Below are 18,940 nucleotides of genomic sequence, written 5' to 3' on the forward strand. Positions count from 1 at the left end.
TCGCTGAGATCAATAGTGACACTTCCATTAGTGATGATTTGCAAATTCAGCTACAATTGTATGTGAGCCAGGAGTCAGAGGAGGGAGGGATACCGAGACATGTAAAATAATCCAAAATGACCGATATTGGTGTCAAATATATATATATATATATATATATATATATATATATATATATATATATATATATATATATATATATGTGTATATATATATATATATATAGAGAGAGAGAGGGGGGGGGTAGTTAGTTAGATAGATAGATAAATATAGACATTATCGAAAATGGCCTCGAATCCATACTCGCTAAGAAGAACAGAAGATGCCGTTTAAATCCACAAATTCAGCCCCATTAGTACTCTGAGGGGGATGGTGGCATGTAAAGATAATTGAAAATTATCGATACTAATGTCAAATTCATAGGTTTGGGGTTGCACAAGTTCATTGGTGACAGTTTTGGTGCCCTTTGTGTCCAAATTGAAACGTATTCTTCCCGTGCGAAGAACGAGAATTCTGCTAGTCTGTAATAATAACTAACGAAAGTTTCACTTAATATATTTCTCGCTGCTCAAATTTACTCACTTGTGCGGTATATGTGTGTGTAAAGTAGAATTAAAACCTGTTGCTTTAAGTATTTTTCCGTTGGCGATATACATGGTATATACAGTAGGACGTCGATAATCCTAACGCCAAAAATCCGAAAACGGTATTTAGAAGCTTTTTACATTTTGTCTTAACGCTAGCGATAAACAAACAATAGCGTGTCATTCGACGTTATGTGAAGTCAGTGTTTTTACAAAAGATCATTTATATGTAATTTTTTGTCATGTATTTTTATTTTTATTTTTTCTTAGGCCTATAAGTTTTAAGTGTGACTTACAAGAACAGTGTTATTTAGAGTACAAGCAGGTTCTTCAGAAACATTAAATATAAGTAGCCTTACGTACGGTGTTGTAATTACTGTATGTACTGAATAACCACTGTATCGATAGAAGAACATACCGTACGGTATATGTAAGCCTAAATGACATTTTCTTGGTAATTTTTGAAAATCCAAACAATTTGAAAATCCGAACTACCTCTGGTCCCAATTAGTTCGGATTTTCAACTTCCCACTGTATATGCTGCAGACATGTTACAGCAAGTAAGATTACTAGCATCAGGCCAATAAATAGATATTAAACTATATTTTTCCTGTTTTTGCCAATATTTCCGAACAAATGATTTTTTCTAATGGTTTCAAAATGTCCTGAATTTTACACAGAAGAAGCAAGATATCTCCATGAAAATATATGTTTGATTTAACGTATTAACTAAAACGATTCTGTGATTAATTAAAAAGATGATTCTGATAATACCGAAATCTTCCGTTTTTTCCCAGCTCGGGAAAACCGTAAAAAACTGGTTTTTACCCAAAATTTCCGTTTTTTTCACAGGCCTACACAACACTAGTCTAAACACACAGTGCACCGAACACTCCTAACGATGGCAAATGTTAACACCACGACAACGGCAAGTACAACTGCAATGAACATATGACCATTGCCGCTGGACCTTGGCACAGTGGCAGAGCGTTGCATTGTCTGATGAATCCCGGTATCTTCATCATGACGATCTGAGGGGCGAATCCTTCGTGTTCCAAGGGAACAGCTCCTTGACATCTGTACTGCGGGACGGAAACAAGCTGGCTGCGGCTTAACTATTATCTGGGGAACATTCAGGTGACCATCCATGTGTCTAGTGGAGCTCGAGCAAGGCACCATGACGGCCGAGGCGTATCGCACGCTGCTTGCAGACTACGTACACCCCTTCATGACGGCCATGTTTCCCATCGGTAGTGGCATTTTTCGACAAGATAATGCACCATGTCATAAGGCCAGGAGTGTGATGGAGTGGTTCGAGGAACACAAGGGCGAGTTCCAAGTGATGTGCTGGCACTCAGACTCTCCGGATCTGAACCCAAGTGATCACATCTGGGATGTGATTGAACGTGACGTGAGGGCGCATCACCCCCTCCGCGGAATTTACAGGAATTATATTACCTGTGTGTGCATATGTGGTGCCAACTCTCTCCAGCGACCCACCGAGGAACATTCCGACCATACCAAGACGAGTTGCCGTTGTTATTCGTGTCAAAAGGTGGACATTTTAACAATTAGGTAGGTAGTCATAATGGTCTGGCTGATGTGTGTGTATATTTTAACTCGTATATTTTGTCTCGACTCGACTCGAATTCGAGTCCAGTCGAGACACAGACTGTCATATTTTAGAGTCGAGACAACATTTTCTCGAGACGAGTCGAGACAGCCTTAAATCTCGACTCGACTCGACTCGTGCGCATCCCTATCTACAGAGCATTTTCTTCATAATAAACTTTTTTTATCGTATCAAACAAAAATGAAATGAAATGATATCTCTGAGTTTTACGTCCCACAGTTATCCCGGTTAGGCTAAAGGAGACGGTGATGATGAGTGATGAATGAAAATGGTGGAATGAAGAAAGTGGGAGGAAACGAGAGAACCCCGAGAAAACCCACGCACACGGTGTTTGTCAACCACAAATACACTTGGCGGGGGCTCGTATCAAACAGAACAAACATGAACGTATAATAACAAGCATTCTGTTAAAATCCTCCCAATTATTCAAAAACCTAACAAAACAAAGCAAAAGAAATTGATATAATAACTTGTACCAAAAGTAGGTTCTACCACGCAAATTAGGCTATTTGAGCATTATTCAATTTGATCAGTTCCTGCATTTGCTAATGAAAGGTTGACGTTACATGTTCTCCCTGAAATTTATGCAAAGGAGAAAATATCTTGATCAAATATCGGCTTTAGATACGTCGATTTTTATAAAAAGATCGGCAAACAGGAGCTGGTTTAGTGAGCCACTCCCGGGATTTATCGCCAGTTAAAATTAAATCCTTTTTACAGAAGTTATATTGGATCTTTCTAAAAAGGCAGGGTAAAGTACCGGTAATTCACCTCTATTTCTTGCCAGCCGGCGTACTTCCGTTTCCTCCCACATTAGCATTCCAGCAAGTCTATCATAATAATTCACTTCCCTTAATCATCGTCTCCCTTAGTCTACAGGGCATAATCGTTGGACATAGTGGGGTCGCGGTGGCACAGTGGTATAGCATTCACCTCCGGTGCTTGGGGTCCCTGGTTCGATCCCAGCTCGATCCGTGTGGAAATTGTGGTGCACAAACACCGTGCTCGTGGGTTTTCCCGGGGTTCTCCCGTTTCCTCCCACTTTCTTCATTTCACTTATCTCTCATTATCACCGTCTTCTGTAGTATAACCAGCATAATCGTGGGAAGTAAACTTAAAGATTTCATTTTTTTCGTTGGACAAAACTGAAAGAGTTAATTACATTTTCTCTTGATTCCAATTAACTTCGCTTAATAGGGATGATCGAAAAGACGCAAAGAAAATATACGCCATATTGAATCGAAATTGACTCAATATGTTTAAAGTTATTTTTAAAAATATTTTATTATAATATTTAAATTTTGAAGTTTCGAAGTTCACAGGAACTTCCTCCCTTTTACGCTATTACCCATTGCCAATTTCACCCACAAGCAATTCGAATGATGCGGATGGCCCAAAGTAAAAATAGGCTGTTTTGTCTAATTAAATAATGTTCACGTTGTTTTGCCAATACCACAAAATTGTTTTCTATGTATATGTGTATAGGATGAGTGTTTTAGATTTCACCCCTTATTTTTGATAGAATTTAATCCCAAAAAATAGGGTTATTAGTTTAAACCATAAGCCAATTTTCATTAAAATGAAACAAAAATAATAGGAGATAGTTGTGGAACAGACAAACGGCCGCAAATACGCACAAATGTTAGTTGAATCGAATTTTAGCGCTAGTTTCAAGTTTAAGTAATGTTGTGCATTGTAGAAGTGAGCGAAGTTTTTTTTTTTTCATTCCTCTTTGACGAATTTCACTATTTTTCATAAAAATGGCGGAACAGTTAAAGATGTCTTCGCGGAACAGTTTTCAAATCAGGAAGGGATAATTAACTTACTCGTTATGGACTGATTTCAGCCCGAAGCGGTAGAATTATGGGAAAGGCTTATAGAACATATACTTCACTGTCGAGCCGTTGATAACTACAGTTTAACTCCTTAGGCTGCTCAGCTACACCCACCGGCTTCCACTGGGCCACTGCGGCCCCTACCTTTGTAAAAGTTTGTAGTAATAATTATTATCTTCACCCTCGCAATCCACTATCGAGTCGCGGTGATTAAATTATACATAATATGTATTTCATTTCTTTATTTATTTACTAAAATATTTTTATGATACAGCCAAAAGATCATTATTTTTGTAAAATGTTTATTATTTTCATGAAGCAGAGTGAATATTCTACTTGGGTTTAGAACTACCGCTTACTGCACTTTTAATTGACAACTAATAGTTTACGTTCATTATTTCTGTGCATTTTCTACAAATTACTCGCAGAGACTATCAGAGTAAATGTTTTACTTAGGTAATGTTTCATTAAAGTTTAGTCATATGTTAATAACAATTTCAAATATATTTTTTTCCGGTTAGGATAATGATTAAAAATGAAGTTTCCTTTTTTCTATAAAATTCTTTTATAATTGGAATACTTTATTTAAGGAACGTAGTTCTGGATTATTTGAAAATGTTCAAATAAACTAGAATGAAGACGATAATACTAAGTAACATTATTAGAACAAAACATAGCTGTTTAAGAAATTGACAGAATCAGTCTCTTCTAAAAAGTAAAAAGGGAGCGTAGGGGATTCGAACTGATGATCGTGAATACAAACGAAATACTCCGGGAGCGTGCGCTAACCGTCCACTCTACGAAGGGATGTTAAAATCCATTCTCTTAGTAAACGCATATTAGAAAATCACTGCCACAAACTGCCTGATCGCTTCGCATCTTTTATGGCTTATGTCCTTTCATTTGTTTGTTTACGTATAAAATGTATAATATCTATTATTATTAGAGGTGTGCAATATGTATAGTAACTAACATTATGAAAGATTTATGTTGTATTTCTACTAAAGCATAGAGTTCCCTCTCGCTGTGTGTATAAATTTCGCCGCACGTTTGCAACGCTTACGAAAACGGAACTTAAGATCCTGGCTTCGTTATCTCAATCTGTGTGCGAATTTACACAACTAACTCGTTCTTCAAATTTTACACGTGATTTCGCCAACAGGTGATTATTAGCTTTATCGCTGCATGCAACGTTGACAAAGCATTAAAGGAATAACACAAATTACAAATAGTGATCGAACTTACAACTCTATTCAAGGTGTCATCTCACCTTCCTATCTAGGAAACGGCCCGGGTTCGATTCCCGGCAGGAGCTCATGTAGTTCGGAGTCCACGTTAATGAGTTGGTCCCATCTCATTTTGCCCTTCTACTGAAAAGGGCGTTAAACTCAAAATCAACTCAACCTATCCAGAAGAAGGGCAAAACAAAACTCATTACCTCTACGAGCTAACAAATATTTATACTCCATTTCTTGTCCTCACAAAATAGTAATTCCTTGTGTCAATCCATAAATGTAATAATTTTATTACGTTCATGTGTAAACCTAAAAGGAATCTGATATACAGTATATCTCTTCTGTTCCTATAAATAGCTATTATTATTATTATTATTATTATTATTATTATTATTATTATTATTATTATTATTATTATTATTATTATTATTATTATTATAAATGGGCCCTGTTTTCTTCAGAAACTTGCGACTTAAAGATCTACAGTGTAGAGCTCTGCCGACAACACATTGGACATTATTTGTAAAAAGACCGAAAAACATTATTCACTAACTTATTGTGTACGGTTTGAACTGCAAGGAATGATCATATTTCTTCGCGATAATGTGAATACAAGAGTGAAATGTGTTTCTACACACTTTCCTTTTCTCGGATGACTTGGTAGTTTAAAGAAAGAGCTTCTATTCTTGTAAAGAATCGATCTGACGACCCCGTTAACTTGAGCCCACGGTGTTACCAATTACACCATCAAGACCTGCTTGCAAGGAAAGCGCTACCTTGAGTGATTTGTCGAAAGAGTGCAAGCACTTTACATCATCGCGTTGTATTTTTCCCTTGTTTCCTTGTTTTTATTGCGTTTACTCTTTGTATGTTTCGTAGAATGCACGAAAAAGTAAATACATTTTTCGCCACGATGCCCAGGAATACTGAATAACTGATCAGCAAATAGGAAGCTACTGGCGAAATGACATGGGGTACTGTGTAGTATTTTATTTTCATAGAAGCAAGGGGCAAGATACTATTCCGCGAGAAACATGCATAAACTTTCTTGACAGAATACACACCCACTGAAAAATAATGAAATATGCATTTCTGGATTGCGTATGCGTGACTTCCTTTACCTGATAGGGATCACCATCCACAATTTCTGGAATTGAAATAGGACATATTGAAGTTTTGCTTTTTCTGCGATTTTGGACAGCCCTAGCTGTGAAACTATGACCTTTTCCCCACAGGTCCATGTGAACTTTTTCTCTTATTTGAAGTAAGGAATCACCTCAAAATAAGAATAGTTCATTAACACCCTGTATAAAACTCTAATGCTACAAGTAATGGCTGTTCCTTTGACGAAAAGATAAAAAGTAAATATTACAAGTAATGGCTGTTCCTTCGGCGAGAAAAAACAAAATACACTTGACGAAGACTCGAACATCGATCAACCGATTGGTAAATTAGAACGTTATCTACTACGCCACATACTCAGGTGCTTGTTTTTTTTTCTACACTCTTTAAACATCCAGTTTGTGATTTTTGTTTCTCTTGTCTTACCATATAACAGTTCCTCTGCTTTCCCTAGTTGTCACATTATTCATGTTATTTGTCATGTATATTGCATCTGCAAACCTAATATATTTTGTTGATTTACCAGCATCCAGAGCTTTTAAAAGTTTTTATGGTCAATTACATTAACTGACCCGATTTTCTCGTATCTTCCATCGCGCCAAGAAGCAACAGATAAAATCCTGTGGAGAACATGCATTTTCTTATGTAACAAACAATACCTATCCGACCCTGAGTGCAATTACTTGTTTCTACACCCTTTCCCTTGGTTCGGATAATCTTCGTGCCCCTTCGTGTGCTACGAAGAAAGCCGAAGGATCGCGGTCGACACAGTTTCTCTTCAGGCTATCGAGTCAGAGTGATTGAATTATATAATTGTACTTTTATTTATTTATTTACTAAACAAATTTCCGATACAGCAAAAATACCATTATTTTTGTAAAATGAATATTATTTTCATGAAAAAGAGAGAATTTTCTACTTGGCTTTAGAACTATCCCCACTAATTTTTAATCGGCATCTAATAGTTTACGATCATTATTTCTGTCTATTTCCTACATATTACTTGCAGAAACTATGCGGAGTAAATATTTTATTTAATTACTGTTTTACGAAAGTTTAGTAATATGTTAATTAAAATTCCACTATCTCCAAGTTTCTCATTTTGGTTATGAAACTGATTATAAATTAAGTTTGTGCATTTTGACAATTTTAATGTTTTTAAAGATGTAATTCTAAATTGTTTGGAAATATTCAAATAAACTATAATGAAGAGCATAATACAAAGGAGCATTATTAGAACAAAACATATTTCCTTAAGGAATTCACAGAATCAAGCTTTTCCAAAAAAACGTTACAATGGGGTACGGGATTCGAAGTGCTGATCCTGAATAAATAAAGTATGTAAAGAACAAGCTTTAACCGACTACTCTACAAAGGCACGGTAAGGACTGCACCTTGGCAGACGCATATAACGAAAACACTAACACAAAATGCCTGGTCGTTTCGCACATTTTGTAGCTTATTTCTAATTAGTCCTTTGTATAAATGGAAAATGCTTAATAGCAATGATTGTTAGTGCTGTGCCACATGCATAGTAACAAACCTTATGACAGATTTACGTTGTATTTCTAACAAAGCATAAAATTCCCTCCCTCTTTATAAATTTCGCTGCGCGTTTGCCACGTTTACAAAAATCGAACTTAGAACTTTTCGATGAAAATTTTCGAGACTTCTTTTCCAATTATAACTTGCTTATTTCTTAATTTTTTATTGAAATATTTTTTGGAAATATGTGTTTTGTTTCTCTGCTTATTTCCAAGAAAAATGTGATATTTTCTATCACATGAAAGAGAGTTATTTCTATTTATGTAATTTCTAGAGACATGCGAGAACAATTTTGTACATAAGTGTACATAAAACATTTTTAGTATTACTTCGAAAACATTTTCTCTCTCAACGTTGAAAATATATTACATTACATTCAGCACAATATTTCGATTACAATTTGTGAAAATTTTCCTAACATTCTTTTATTCCTAATGTTCTAAAAAAATGCACTTCTTGCATTCCGGTAAATATTTGGGATAATTCTCAGATATAATAAGGAAAATGTTTTCTCCAGTAACGGAAGAGTATATTCTGAAAACAATGTAAAAATGTTTCTCTAATATGGCAGAAAATGCCGTTCACCAAAAATACAAAATATTTTCCAAAACCCAACGGAAAACCTTTTCTGTACATTTTTAGTAAGTTTTCTTTTCCCTGTTTAAAGTTTTATAATCAAAATTAGGTAAATATTTTGGAAATAATACTGAAATATTGCACGAAAATATTTCATTTAAGTTATAAGGGAAGATTACTAAAATAGTTTTGTAAAAATTAAGTAAACTTTTAAAATTTTTTCTGAAAAATATTTCTTATATTAAAATAATTTATTTTAAAATATTCTATATTCTATTCAATATGTTTTCTCGTAAAAATAGAAAATATTTTAAATATCGTATTGGGAATCATTTTTAAAAAATATATGGAATATATATTGTTTTACTGTTTTCAATATCATATATGGAAAACATTTTTAGTATCATTTAGAAAATATTTCCCTTCTCAACAGCAAAAATATATTACATTGCATCCAATACAATATTTCTAATACATTTTGTGGATATTTTCCTGGATTTACTTTCCGGCGACCATTCTCAAAATGTACTATCTTTATTTTCTAAAATGTTTTCAAACATATCTAATAAAAGATTTTGAATATATTGGGAAAACCAGCATGGAAATCTCCAGAGAATGAAAACCTTTTGGAAACCAAGGAAAATGTTTTCTTTTGGTTAAGAAAATATTCCTTGGTGTGTGGGAATGTATACGAGCATGAAATTGTTTACTACCAAAAATTTTGCGTACATAATCCTTCGATAATTTAAAAGAAAAAAAATACATTTTTTCGCATAAGGTTTCAATTTAGTGCATTTCGAAGTGTAAAGAGATCTTTGTACAGTTTTACTATACGGATGCACTGATTGTAAAATGTACGGAAAAAATTGAGGAAGCTTTTAATTTGCCTACTTTTTGTCGAGAAGAGAACCCAAGAAACTCCTCCGGTACTGTTAACCGGTTTCTATTACTACTACTACTACTACTACTAGTACTACTACTACTACTAGTACTACTACTACTGCTATGGATCAGTGTTGAATTCAGACATTTTCACACGGGGGAACGTGAACTCTTCGGGAGAGTGAGGTGTTTTTTTCTATACTTTTTAGGAAAGCAGCATATCTAATAATTAAATTCACATGCACATTTTACCTAATTCTGAGACTAATTGCGGATTAATATCTAAAGTAAAATTACAATAATAAAGCAATTGTTATTTTTTATCTAAAATATTTAATAATTATAAAGGCTGGCAAAATTATTTTAGACTAAACTTTAGTTACTATTTACTGCACTTATTATTGTTATTGTTTCCTTTTTACAGTAGCTACTGTTTGATATTAATATGGAAGTTTGGTAAAAGGTCTAAAATAACTCAAATGTTTTAATTGTCCTAAAACAAACATACATAGAAAAATTTTAATAAAAGATTCAGATTCTTTCTCTCACTTCTGATTCTAAATAGAGCATATTTACCTTGGCTTCTTCGCTATATACTCATCAATACCTTTGTTCACAAAATCCTCCGTAAGATCTTAGTCAACTTCAATAGCAATCTTTCATTAATGTACTATTATTCTATTGATAAAATCTATAGAAATCTCAAACCCAAGAGAGACAACTGTTTCTGCCTGATACCTCTAAGTGACGCCCTTTTAATCTCACTCTCTAACTAACTTCAATTTTTTTAAAGCAAGTTGTGCTTACTTTAACAATAATTCTAAAACACACTATTGTCTGTTTCTTCCGATGCAAAAAGTTGGATTTAAGTCAATCTATTTCAAGTAGTGCCAGAACTGAAGTCTGTTAATGTCATAAATCATATGGAATGATCAAAGGATCTTGCCTATCTTTTCTTTCCTATCTCAGGCTGTACTAATATATGATATAGGGCAAGATTATAGTAGGCCCTACATATTAAAATACCAAAATTTCATCACCACTTAACAGTTTCATGTTCTGTCAAACTCGCTCATAGTGTTAAGAAACATATGTTTTATTGACTAGTTGGTATTTTATCTTAGGTGTTACATGTGATGATGTATAAAGGAGTGATATGGTTATGTACTTTATTTACAAATCACGCATATCACATCCACAGCTAATGAACTGTATGATTAAACCCATATTACTGATTCACCCAGATATCATGGAGGAACGAGAAATAAGACTTGACGAATATTTTAGATCTTACTTGCTTCAATTCTTATTCAAAGGTACATGCGTTAATGTGATAAATATGACATGCTTTGTTCGTATGTTAATATAATGATATAATACATAATTTTACTACAATGAATTACTTATCTTAACTTCTTTCTGCAGTAATTGTTGCTTGTTTGCTGCTAAACCACATGGTTGCTTGCAAAACCATCATACTTCGTCTTCGGTCACACATAGACTGAGTAGCACTCTAAAACACTGTTAAGAACATGTAAATCTTGTATATTAATGAACATGAATATGCTATGTATATTCATTCTAAAACCATGAATGAATATGCTTGACTAGTAGCACTTCACAGCACATTGTTGAATGCACAGACACTACTTGAATACAACACTGAAAGCACTGTTGCCAGTCAATGCAAAACACAACTCACTAAAACTCACCAAAAAATCACTAAAAGAATCACAAAGAATTCACTAAACCACTAAACTATATACAAAAAAATGAAACTAATATAAATAAAAATAATGCACATATGCAAGCTTATCCATCCTCCCCCTCCTTGATTGGACACAATCAATTAATATTCTAGGGGTAAAGGAATTATTTAGCAACACTGCGCAGAAAAAAGCCACTTTTACACTTCACAGTTGCCACTCGCACTAAATTATCACTGCCCGGATGAACTTCTTCAATTACACCTAACTTCCACACTTGAGGAGGAACATTGTCTTCTTTTAACAATACGACCATGCCCGGTTGTAGATTAGGCTGAGCTGACTTCCGTTTTCTTCTTTGTTGTAACTGGTTGAGGTAATCCCTTGACCAACGTTTCCAAATATGCTGCTTCATTTGTTGAATCCGTTGCCATCTTCCTAGTCTGTTGATAGGTACGTCCAGTAGATCTGGTTCCGGAAGGCTGAGAAGTGTAGCTCCCATCAAAAAATATCCTGGGTTGAGATACATTGGATCTGTAGGATTGTTGGATATGGCTGTCAATGGTCTTGAATTTAGAATAGCTTCAATTTGAATAAGTAACGTGTTCAACTCTTCGTATGTCAGACTTGCTTTTCCTGCTACACGCCGTAGGTTGTACTTCATGGATTTTATTGAACTTTCCCGTGACCTCATGTGAGTAGATCTGGCAGGAATTAATTTCCATTCTAAACCTTCTTGAGCTGAGTATTCCAGGATCTCCTTTCTGTTGGTCCTGGCTTCAAAAAATTTTTCAATTCTCGACTGGCGCCAACAAAGTTTGAACCATTGTCGCTACAGATAGATAAGCATTTTCGTCGCCTAGCAACAAACCTCTTCAATGCTGCGATGAAGGCTTGAGAAGTTAAGTCTGAAACCATTTCTATGTGAACTGCACTAGTGCCTAAACAGATGAACAACGCTACATAGACTTTCATTTGAAATTTGCAGCGAATCGTGGGCTTGACATAAAAGAATCCTGCATAGTCCACTCCCACGTGTACAAATGGCCTTGCTTCATTTACTCTCTCTTTGGGTAAGTGTCCCATTAACTGAGATGAACTTGTTGATCTCCACTTGAAACAAACCAAACAATTGTGTACTATTGCCTTGACCATCTTGTTAGCTCTTGAAATCCAATATCTGGTACGCAAAGATGCAATAAGAAGCTGTGGTCCTGCATGAAGCAACCTCTTATGTTTTTTTTGACTATCAGGTGGGTGAAATGATGTTCTGCAGGTAGGATGAATTGATGCTTGTTGTCGTACTCCAAGTTTGAATGTTCCAATCTTCCTCCTACTCTTAGCATTCCTTCCGTGTTCAGAAATAGAAAAAGATCCTTAATTGGCCTCTCTGTTGAAACTTCCATTTGTTGCTGCAAGTTCAATATTTCTTGATGATAGGTAGTATGTTGTACTATCTTGATACATCTATGTAACGCTAAACGAAGTTCCGAAGCGTCAAGACTATCGGTTTTTCTTTCTGATTTCTTGGAAAGACAATTATGTTTGAATCGCAAATATGCTACTACTCTCAACATTTTGTTTAACGATGAATACCTTTTCATAAAGCTTGCTTCATTAACTGTCACCAAACTTACCATGACTTTCTTCTTTTCTGGAATATTAGCTGGCTCATTTTGTTCTTGACATGGCCATTCCGCTCTGTGAAGAAACTCTGGACCATGCCACCATTCTCGAGACTGAATAAGAGTGTTGGGATCCGCTCCTCGACTAACTATGTCTGCCGTATTTTCTTTACTAGGCACGTGGTGCCATTGATTGATTGACGTGATTCTCTGAATTTGAGCCACCTTGTTGGATACAAATGTCTTCCAACGATTGGGAGGTGATTTGATCCATGACAAAACTATCGTCGAGTCTGTCCATAGGTTTATACCACTGACCCCTATATTCAATATGGATAGTGTTTTGTCTATTAGCTTCGAAAGTAACAGTGCTCCACATAATTCCAATCTAGGCAAGGTTTGCTTCTTCAGTGGTGCAACCTTCGACTTTGAACAAAGTAAATGACTTCAATGTTTCCTTGATCGTCTGTAGCCCTGATATACACCACTGCTCCGATATTTTCTTCACTTGCATCGCAGAAACCATTTAATTGAATTTCCTTAACGTTCTCCGAAGACATTACGTTTCTTGTAATTTGTATATTCGCCATCGCAGGTAACCAAGACATTAATTGATTCCACTCAACTTGTAGCACTGTTTTTTTACGGGTCATTCCAATCCATTCTTGTCTTCCACAACTTCTGTAAGAAATTCTTGTATTTGATGACAATTGGAGCGATTAGACCTAATGGATCGAAGATAGATGACACTATGCTGACGACTTATTTTTTTGTCATTGCAACATTACCTTCTACTGCAGTTCCGTGTTTACAAATTTTGTTCGAAATTATAAGTTTATCTGTTAATGGAATCCATGCTATTCCTAAAGTCTTAACACCGTCTTGCTGACCAAGTATGATTGGCTGCTTTGTTAGAACTCCATTTACAAAGCCTGAAACCTGCTCTGCTTAAAATAATAATAAGAACCTTCTGTAGTTCTAAGGCCTTTGACACGTTTGGTACTGATTTTAGCACATCATCAACGTAGAAATTGTGTTTTGTTTTGTTACCTCTGCTGCTTCTGGAAATTCCTTGGAATTTTCCTCCGCTATTTGCTTCAGACATCTTGTTGCCAAGAAGGATGTTGACGAAGTCCCGTACGTCACTGTTTGTAGTTCGTACGTCTGGATCGGTTCTTCTACTGAGTTTCTGCAAAGAATGCGTTGTAAACACTTGTCCTCATCATGAATTAATATCTGGCGATACATTTTCTGTAAGTCTGCTGTAAATGCAACTGGATACAACCGAAACCTTAAAATAATGGAATACGAGTCATCTTGGACAATTGGCCCAACTTGAAGAATGTCATTCAATGATTTGCTATTATACGTTTTTGCACTTGCATCAAAAACCACTCTTAATTTAGTTTTTATACTGTCCATCTTGAGTACAGGATGATATGGAAGATAACAACTGCTGCTGCTGTTCACGTCTTCTTCTGTAACATTTCGCATGTGACCCGAACTTAAATACTCATCCATGAAGGCGGCATATTGTTTACAAAACTCAGGATTTTGTAGCAATCTTCTTTCAAGCTGTTTAAATCTTTGTAGTGCCATGATGTAAGACTCTCCTAAAGCTGCGTTCTCTTCTTTCTTTGGTAATTTGACATTAAATCTTCCGTCCCCATTTCTGGTTGTATTTTGTAAAAAATGCTTCTCACAACTTTCTTCTTCCTGCATGTAAATCTTAGTCTGAAGATCTTTGAGTTCCCAGAATTTTCTCAATTGTGTATCTAAGTCTGTCTCTATCTGAGCAAAACATAAAATTACCGACTGGTTGGTTTCTTCGGGTATTGAAGGCATATTTCCGACGACAACGTATCCTAACTTCGTTTCCTGCAAAACTCAATAATGTCCCTTTCTAGTCTTCTGGCCTGGCTCAAGGAGACTGTAGAATAACCCCGCACCAATAAGCATGTCCATTGACGACGAGTGATTAAAATTTGGATCGGCTAAGCAAATATCCTTTGGAAAGTTCCAATTACTGTAATCAATATCCTTAGAAGGTATGCAACCCGTAATGTTTTGCAATACTAAATATTCGACCACTGCATTAAAATCACATGTTCTTGAATAAATATGAACTTCAACACTGTGTTGAGCTTCGGAGGTTACAGAATTGATACCTCTAATGGAAACACGATTTTTCGTTTTCTTGAGACCTAATCTATGAACTAAAGCTTCGCTTACAAAATTCGATTGAGACGCTGCATCTAATAACACTATGCATTGTTGAAAACGACCTTTAGTGTCTGTTACGTTAACAAACGCTGTTGCTAATAAGACTTTCTGACCATAATTAATCTTAAATGAGCAATAAAAGTCCTGTGGTTGAACTTGAACCTGATTCTGTTCCTTAACTTTAGGTACGTTAGTATTATTGTTATTTGTTTTGCTTGAACTGTCTTTGTTAGTAGCCTCCTGAGTAGTATCTTCATGTAACAGTGTATTATGCTTAAAATTATATTTCTTACAAGTACTTGATTTACATGCCTTTACTTGATGTTTATTACGGAAGCAATTAAAACATAATTTATTTTGCTTCACGAGCTCCTTTCTTTGATTAATGTTGGCACTCAGAAATTCTGGGCAGCGAAAAACAGCATGCGTTTCTTTGCTACGGAAAATATTACATGCATTTGGAAGCACAGTAACAAACGAATTCACTTGACTGTTGTTCTTTCTTTTTGCTTTGGAATCTACACTTTTGTTTTCATAAGTACTTTCAGATTGAGTAGGACGATTGTTTTCTAACATTTGACAACGACCTTCTAAAAATGAAAATAATTCCGATAACGATGGAAAGGAGTCACTACTTTGCTCAGCTTCCCATTCCCTTTTGCTTGTCGTATCAAGTTTTTCTACTAAATGTTGTGTTAGTAGTACGTCACTCAAAGGTATGTCCAAATTCATTGCTTCAAGAGCTTGAAAATTACTACGTGCTGTATTTACAAATTGTCTAATGTCTTTAGCGTTTTCTTTCGTTACTGGCTTGATATTGAACAACCCTCGTACATATGTCGAAGCTGTCAACCGTTTGTTTTCGTAGCGTTCAAGAAAAAGCTCCCATGCAATTTGGTAATTTACTTCTACCGTTGGCAGATTTGCTATCAATGTAAACGCTTCTCCCTTGAGCGATGTGCGCAAATATTGAAATTTACAAACTCTACTTACTGATTCGTTATTGTGAATGAGGGGAATGAAAATGCCTTTAAAGGGCGACCACTCCTCGTATTTACTGCAAAATCTGGGCAAAGAAATTTTAGGCAACTGTACTGAACTACTACTAGAAAATGCAGCTTTGTTGTTTGTTGTCCCTGAAATTGCTTTTTGTTCAAAACTATCAATAAATTCTTGTAACTTAACCTTTCAATCACAATACAGTTCCTAGAATGTAATTCTGTGCGTTTCTTGTTCACCCGTCTCATCGAAGAGCTCTATTTCTGATTGTATCTCATCAAACTTAATAAAGTGCAACTAGCCTCGTTCTCGCTTCTTGTATGCTAGGTTTATTTTCATTCTGTAGTTTTTGAAGAAATGTCTGTATTCTTGTTGCCTGACCTTTGACCGAAGCACGTTTCTTTATTAATTGACCCAACTGCACTTCTGCCATTGTTTCAGACTTTCTTTTTTTAACTACTCAAACCGCTGACAATATATTTTTCTTTTCACTTCTGAGTGACCTACAAAAGTGTAACCTTGAATTCAGCTGGGTTGAATGCACACACGCCACTGTACTGATATGAACAGTTCTGTCCTGCCTATGACAGCAGCACCTACACAAATACACACGAGAACAAACAATTCAAAGTCACGTTTCTCGTTCTGATATCCAGTGGACGGAGAACCCAAAAAATATGATGATGTATAAAGGAGTGATATGATTATGTACTTTATTTACAAATCACGCATATCACATCCACAGCTAATGAACTGTACGATTAAACCCATATTACTCATTCACCCAGATATGGGCGGCGATTAGGGGGGCAAAGGGGGGCAGTTGCCCCCGCACTTTTTTTAAGTAACCAATTAATGTATATAGTTTCATTTGGAAATGTAACGATTTTGTAAGTGTTACTGATTAATAGGAAAAAATGCTGCCATATAATATTTGCTGTTGCGTGAATACGTATTGGTTGTCTTCCCGTGGAGTAAAGAAAGCTACAGTAATTGCGTTTTAATCGCCACAGAAAATAACCCCAAAAAATAACCTATTGGAGCACAATTTCAGCATACTTTCATTTCTTCTTACAAGGGCTCGATATGTTAGTGTGCCGCTTTGAAGCTAATCGAAAGAACATTATGCAAAAAAGTAGGGCCTATTTCACAAGTTATTCTTTAATTGCACAAAAATTGACAGTTCCTAAAATGTCTTTTCTTCTTTCTAAAGTAAGGAATATCGATTAAAAAGAGCGTGATAAGAAACAACTTCTACCTTTTCCATTGTTTTGTAGTGTAATATACGAGTGAAGTGTTGTGTTTAAGGATGTACGAGTGTATATACAATAAAATTTAGTAAATTGAACATAATTCTCGGTTTTAAGTTTATTTTGTATAACTGAAGTGTGGATTGTAAGTATTGTGTTTTGATGTGTTCCAAGAAAGTGAAATCTGCACCTAATGGCAACGAACATATTTCAAGAAGTTGCAAAAGCAAATATTTCTTTAAATGTCGTAGCATATGCTTGTAGTATTTACTGTCTTTCATTTTCTAAGAGTAATAACATACATTTAATAGCATGTGTGGAATTAAATATTAAGTTTTTCATTAATCCTCAGTTTCAATATAACTTTTGCAAAACAAGCATCATTATTCATTACTATGATTAATATTATCCTTTCTATTTATTTGTTTTGCAAATTTATTAAATAATCTGATCACACAATTTTCCAGACAGAATTTTAAGATGTTCATGAGCAAGGAATCAAATCTCTTCTTACACTTTCGTTGTTTAAGAGTGCAAAGGGCTAGTATCTACTTGCGTTGTTCTTCTCAATTTACTTAATAAACTATTATATACGATATACGGTATTTTAACTGAAAATATGGTATCCTATTAGTTATACAACCTTTCGTCAAACAAAATGTTAGAAACAACCAGGAAAACTAACATTTATATACAAATATTCAGATCATGTCTTGCCCCCTCACTTTTAACGTCCAACCGCCGCCACTGCACCCAGATATCATGGAGGAACGAGAAATAAGACTTGACGAATATTTTAGATCTTACTTGCTTCAATTCTTATTCAAAGGTATATGCGTTAATGTGATAAATATGACATACTTTGTTCATATGTTAATATAACGATATAATACTTAAATATTAGTACAATGAATTACTTATCTTAACTTCTTTCTGCAGTAATTGTTGCTTGTTTGCTGCTAAACCACATGGTTGCTTGCAAAACCATCATACTTTGTCTTCGGTCACACATAGACTGAGTAGCACTCTAAAACACTGTTAAGAACATGTAAATCTTGTATATTAATGAACATGAATATGCTATGTATATTCATTCTAAAACCATGAATGAATATGCTTGCCTAGTTGCACTTCACAGCACATTGTTGAATGCACAGACACTACTTGAATAGAACACTGAAAGCACTGTTGCCAGCCAATGCCAAACAAAACTCACCAAAAAATCACTAAAAGAATCACAAAGAATTCACTAAACCACTAAACTATAAACAAAAAAATGAAACTAATATCAATAAAAATAATGCACATATGCAAGCTTATCCAACATGTTTAATATTTGCATAAGATTAGTCTGCGTCTTATTGAGAGATTGAATTTCGTCAGCACGTGCAGATAGGAAGTCAAATAATTAGGTAAAGCAATTTCTACATATTGCGATTGAAATTTTGTTTCTCCGGTGGAAACGAATTTTCTCCGAGGGAATATTCCCCCCGGAACTACAATCTGAATTCATCTCTGTTACGGATTTGTATACAAAACTGAAACGAAATTTGTTAAATACAGGATATTAGTATTAGGGATGGCCTTTTTGAAAAATCTGTTTTTCGATTTTCGGAAATTTCATTTTTCGTTTTTTCGTATTTCGCTTTTTCGAAAAATTTTTCGTTTTCGTTTTTTCGAAAAATTTTTCGTTTTTCGGAAAAGTTTTCGATTTTCGTTTTTCGA

At 35.0% G+C, this 18,940-nt stretch overlaps 2 protein-coding genes across 2 annotated transcripts; both read right to left on the minus strand.

The window, feature by feature from the left end:
* Positions 1-11,284: 11,284 nt before the first annotated feature.
* LOC145689674 (uncharacterized) lies at positions 11,285-11,812 on the minus strand. Its single transcript, XM_081763868.1, has one exon. The coding sequence runs from the start codon at positions 11,810-11,812 to the stop codon at positions 11,285-11,287; it is 528 nt and encodes a 175-aa protein (XP_081619994.1).
* A 1,939-nt stretch (positions 11,813-13,751) lies between these two features.
* LOC145689675 (uncharacterized) lies at positions 13,752-14,588 on the minus strand. Its single transcript, XM_081763869.1, has one exon. The coding sequence runs from the start codon at positions 14,586-14,588 to the stop codon at positions 13,752-13,754; it is 837 nt and encodes a 278-aa protein (XP_081619995.1).
* Between the last annotated feature and the right edge of the window lie 4,352 nt (positions 14,589-18,940).

Source organism: Thermobia domestica, chromosome 7 (genome assembly GCF_964235325.1).
Source record: "Thermobia domestica chromosome 7, izTheDome1.hap1.1, whole genome shotgun sequence".
NCBI lineage: Eukaryota > Metazoa > Arthropoda > Insecta > Zygentoma > Lepismatidae > Thermobia > Thermobia domestica.

Excerpts from the sequence above, each read along its gene's own strand:
- LOC145689674 (XM_081763868.1), bottom strand. The coding sequence starts at position 11,812 with ATGAGGTCACGGGAAAGTTCAATAAAATCCATGAAGTACAACCTACGG.
- LOC145689675 (XM_081763869.1), bottom strand. The coding sequence starts at position 14,588 with ATGCCTTCAATACCCGAAGAAACCAACCAGTCGGTAATTTTATGTTTT.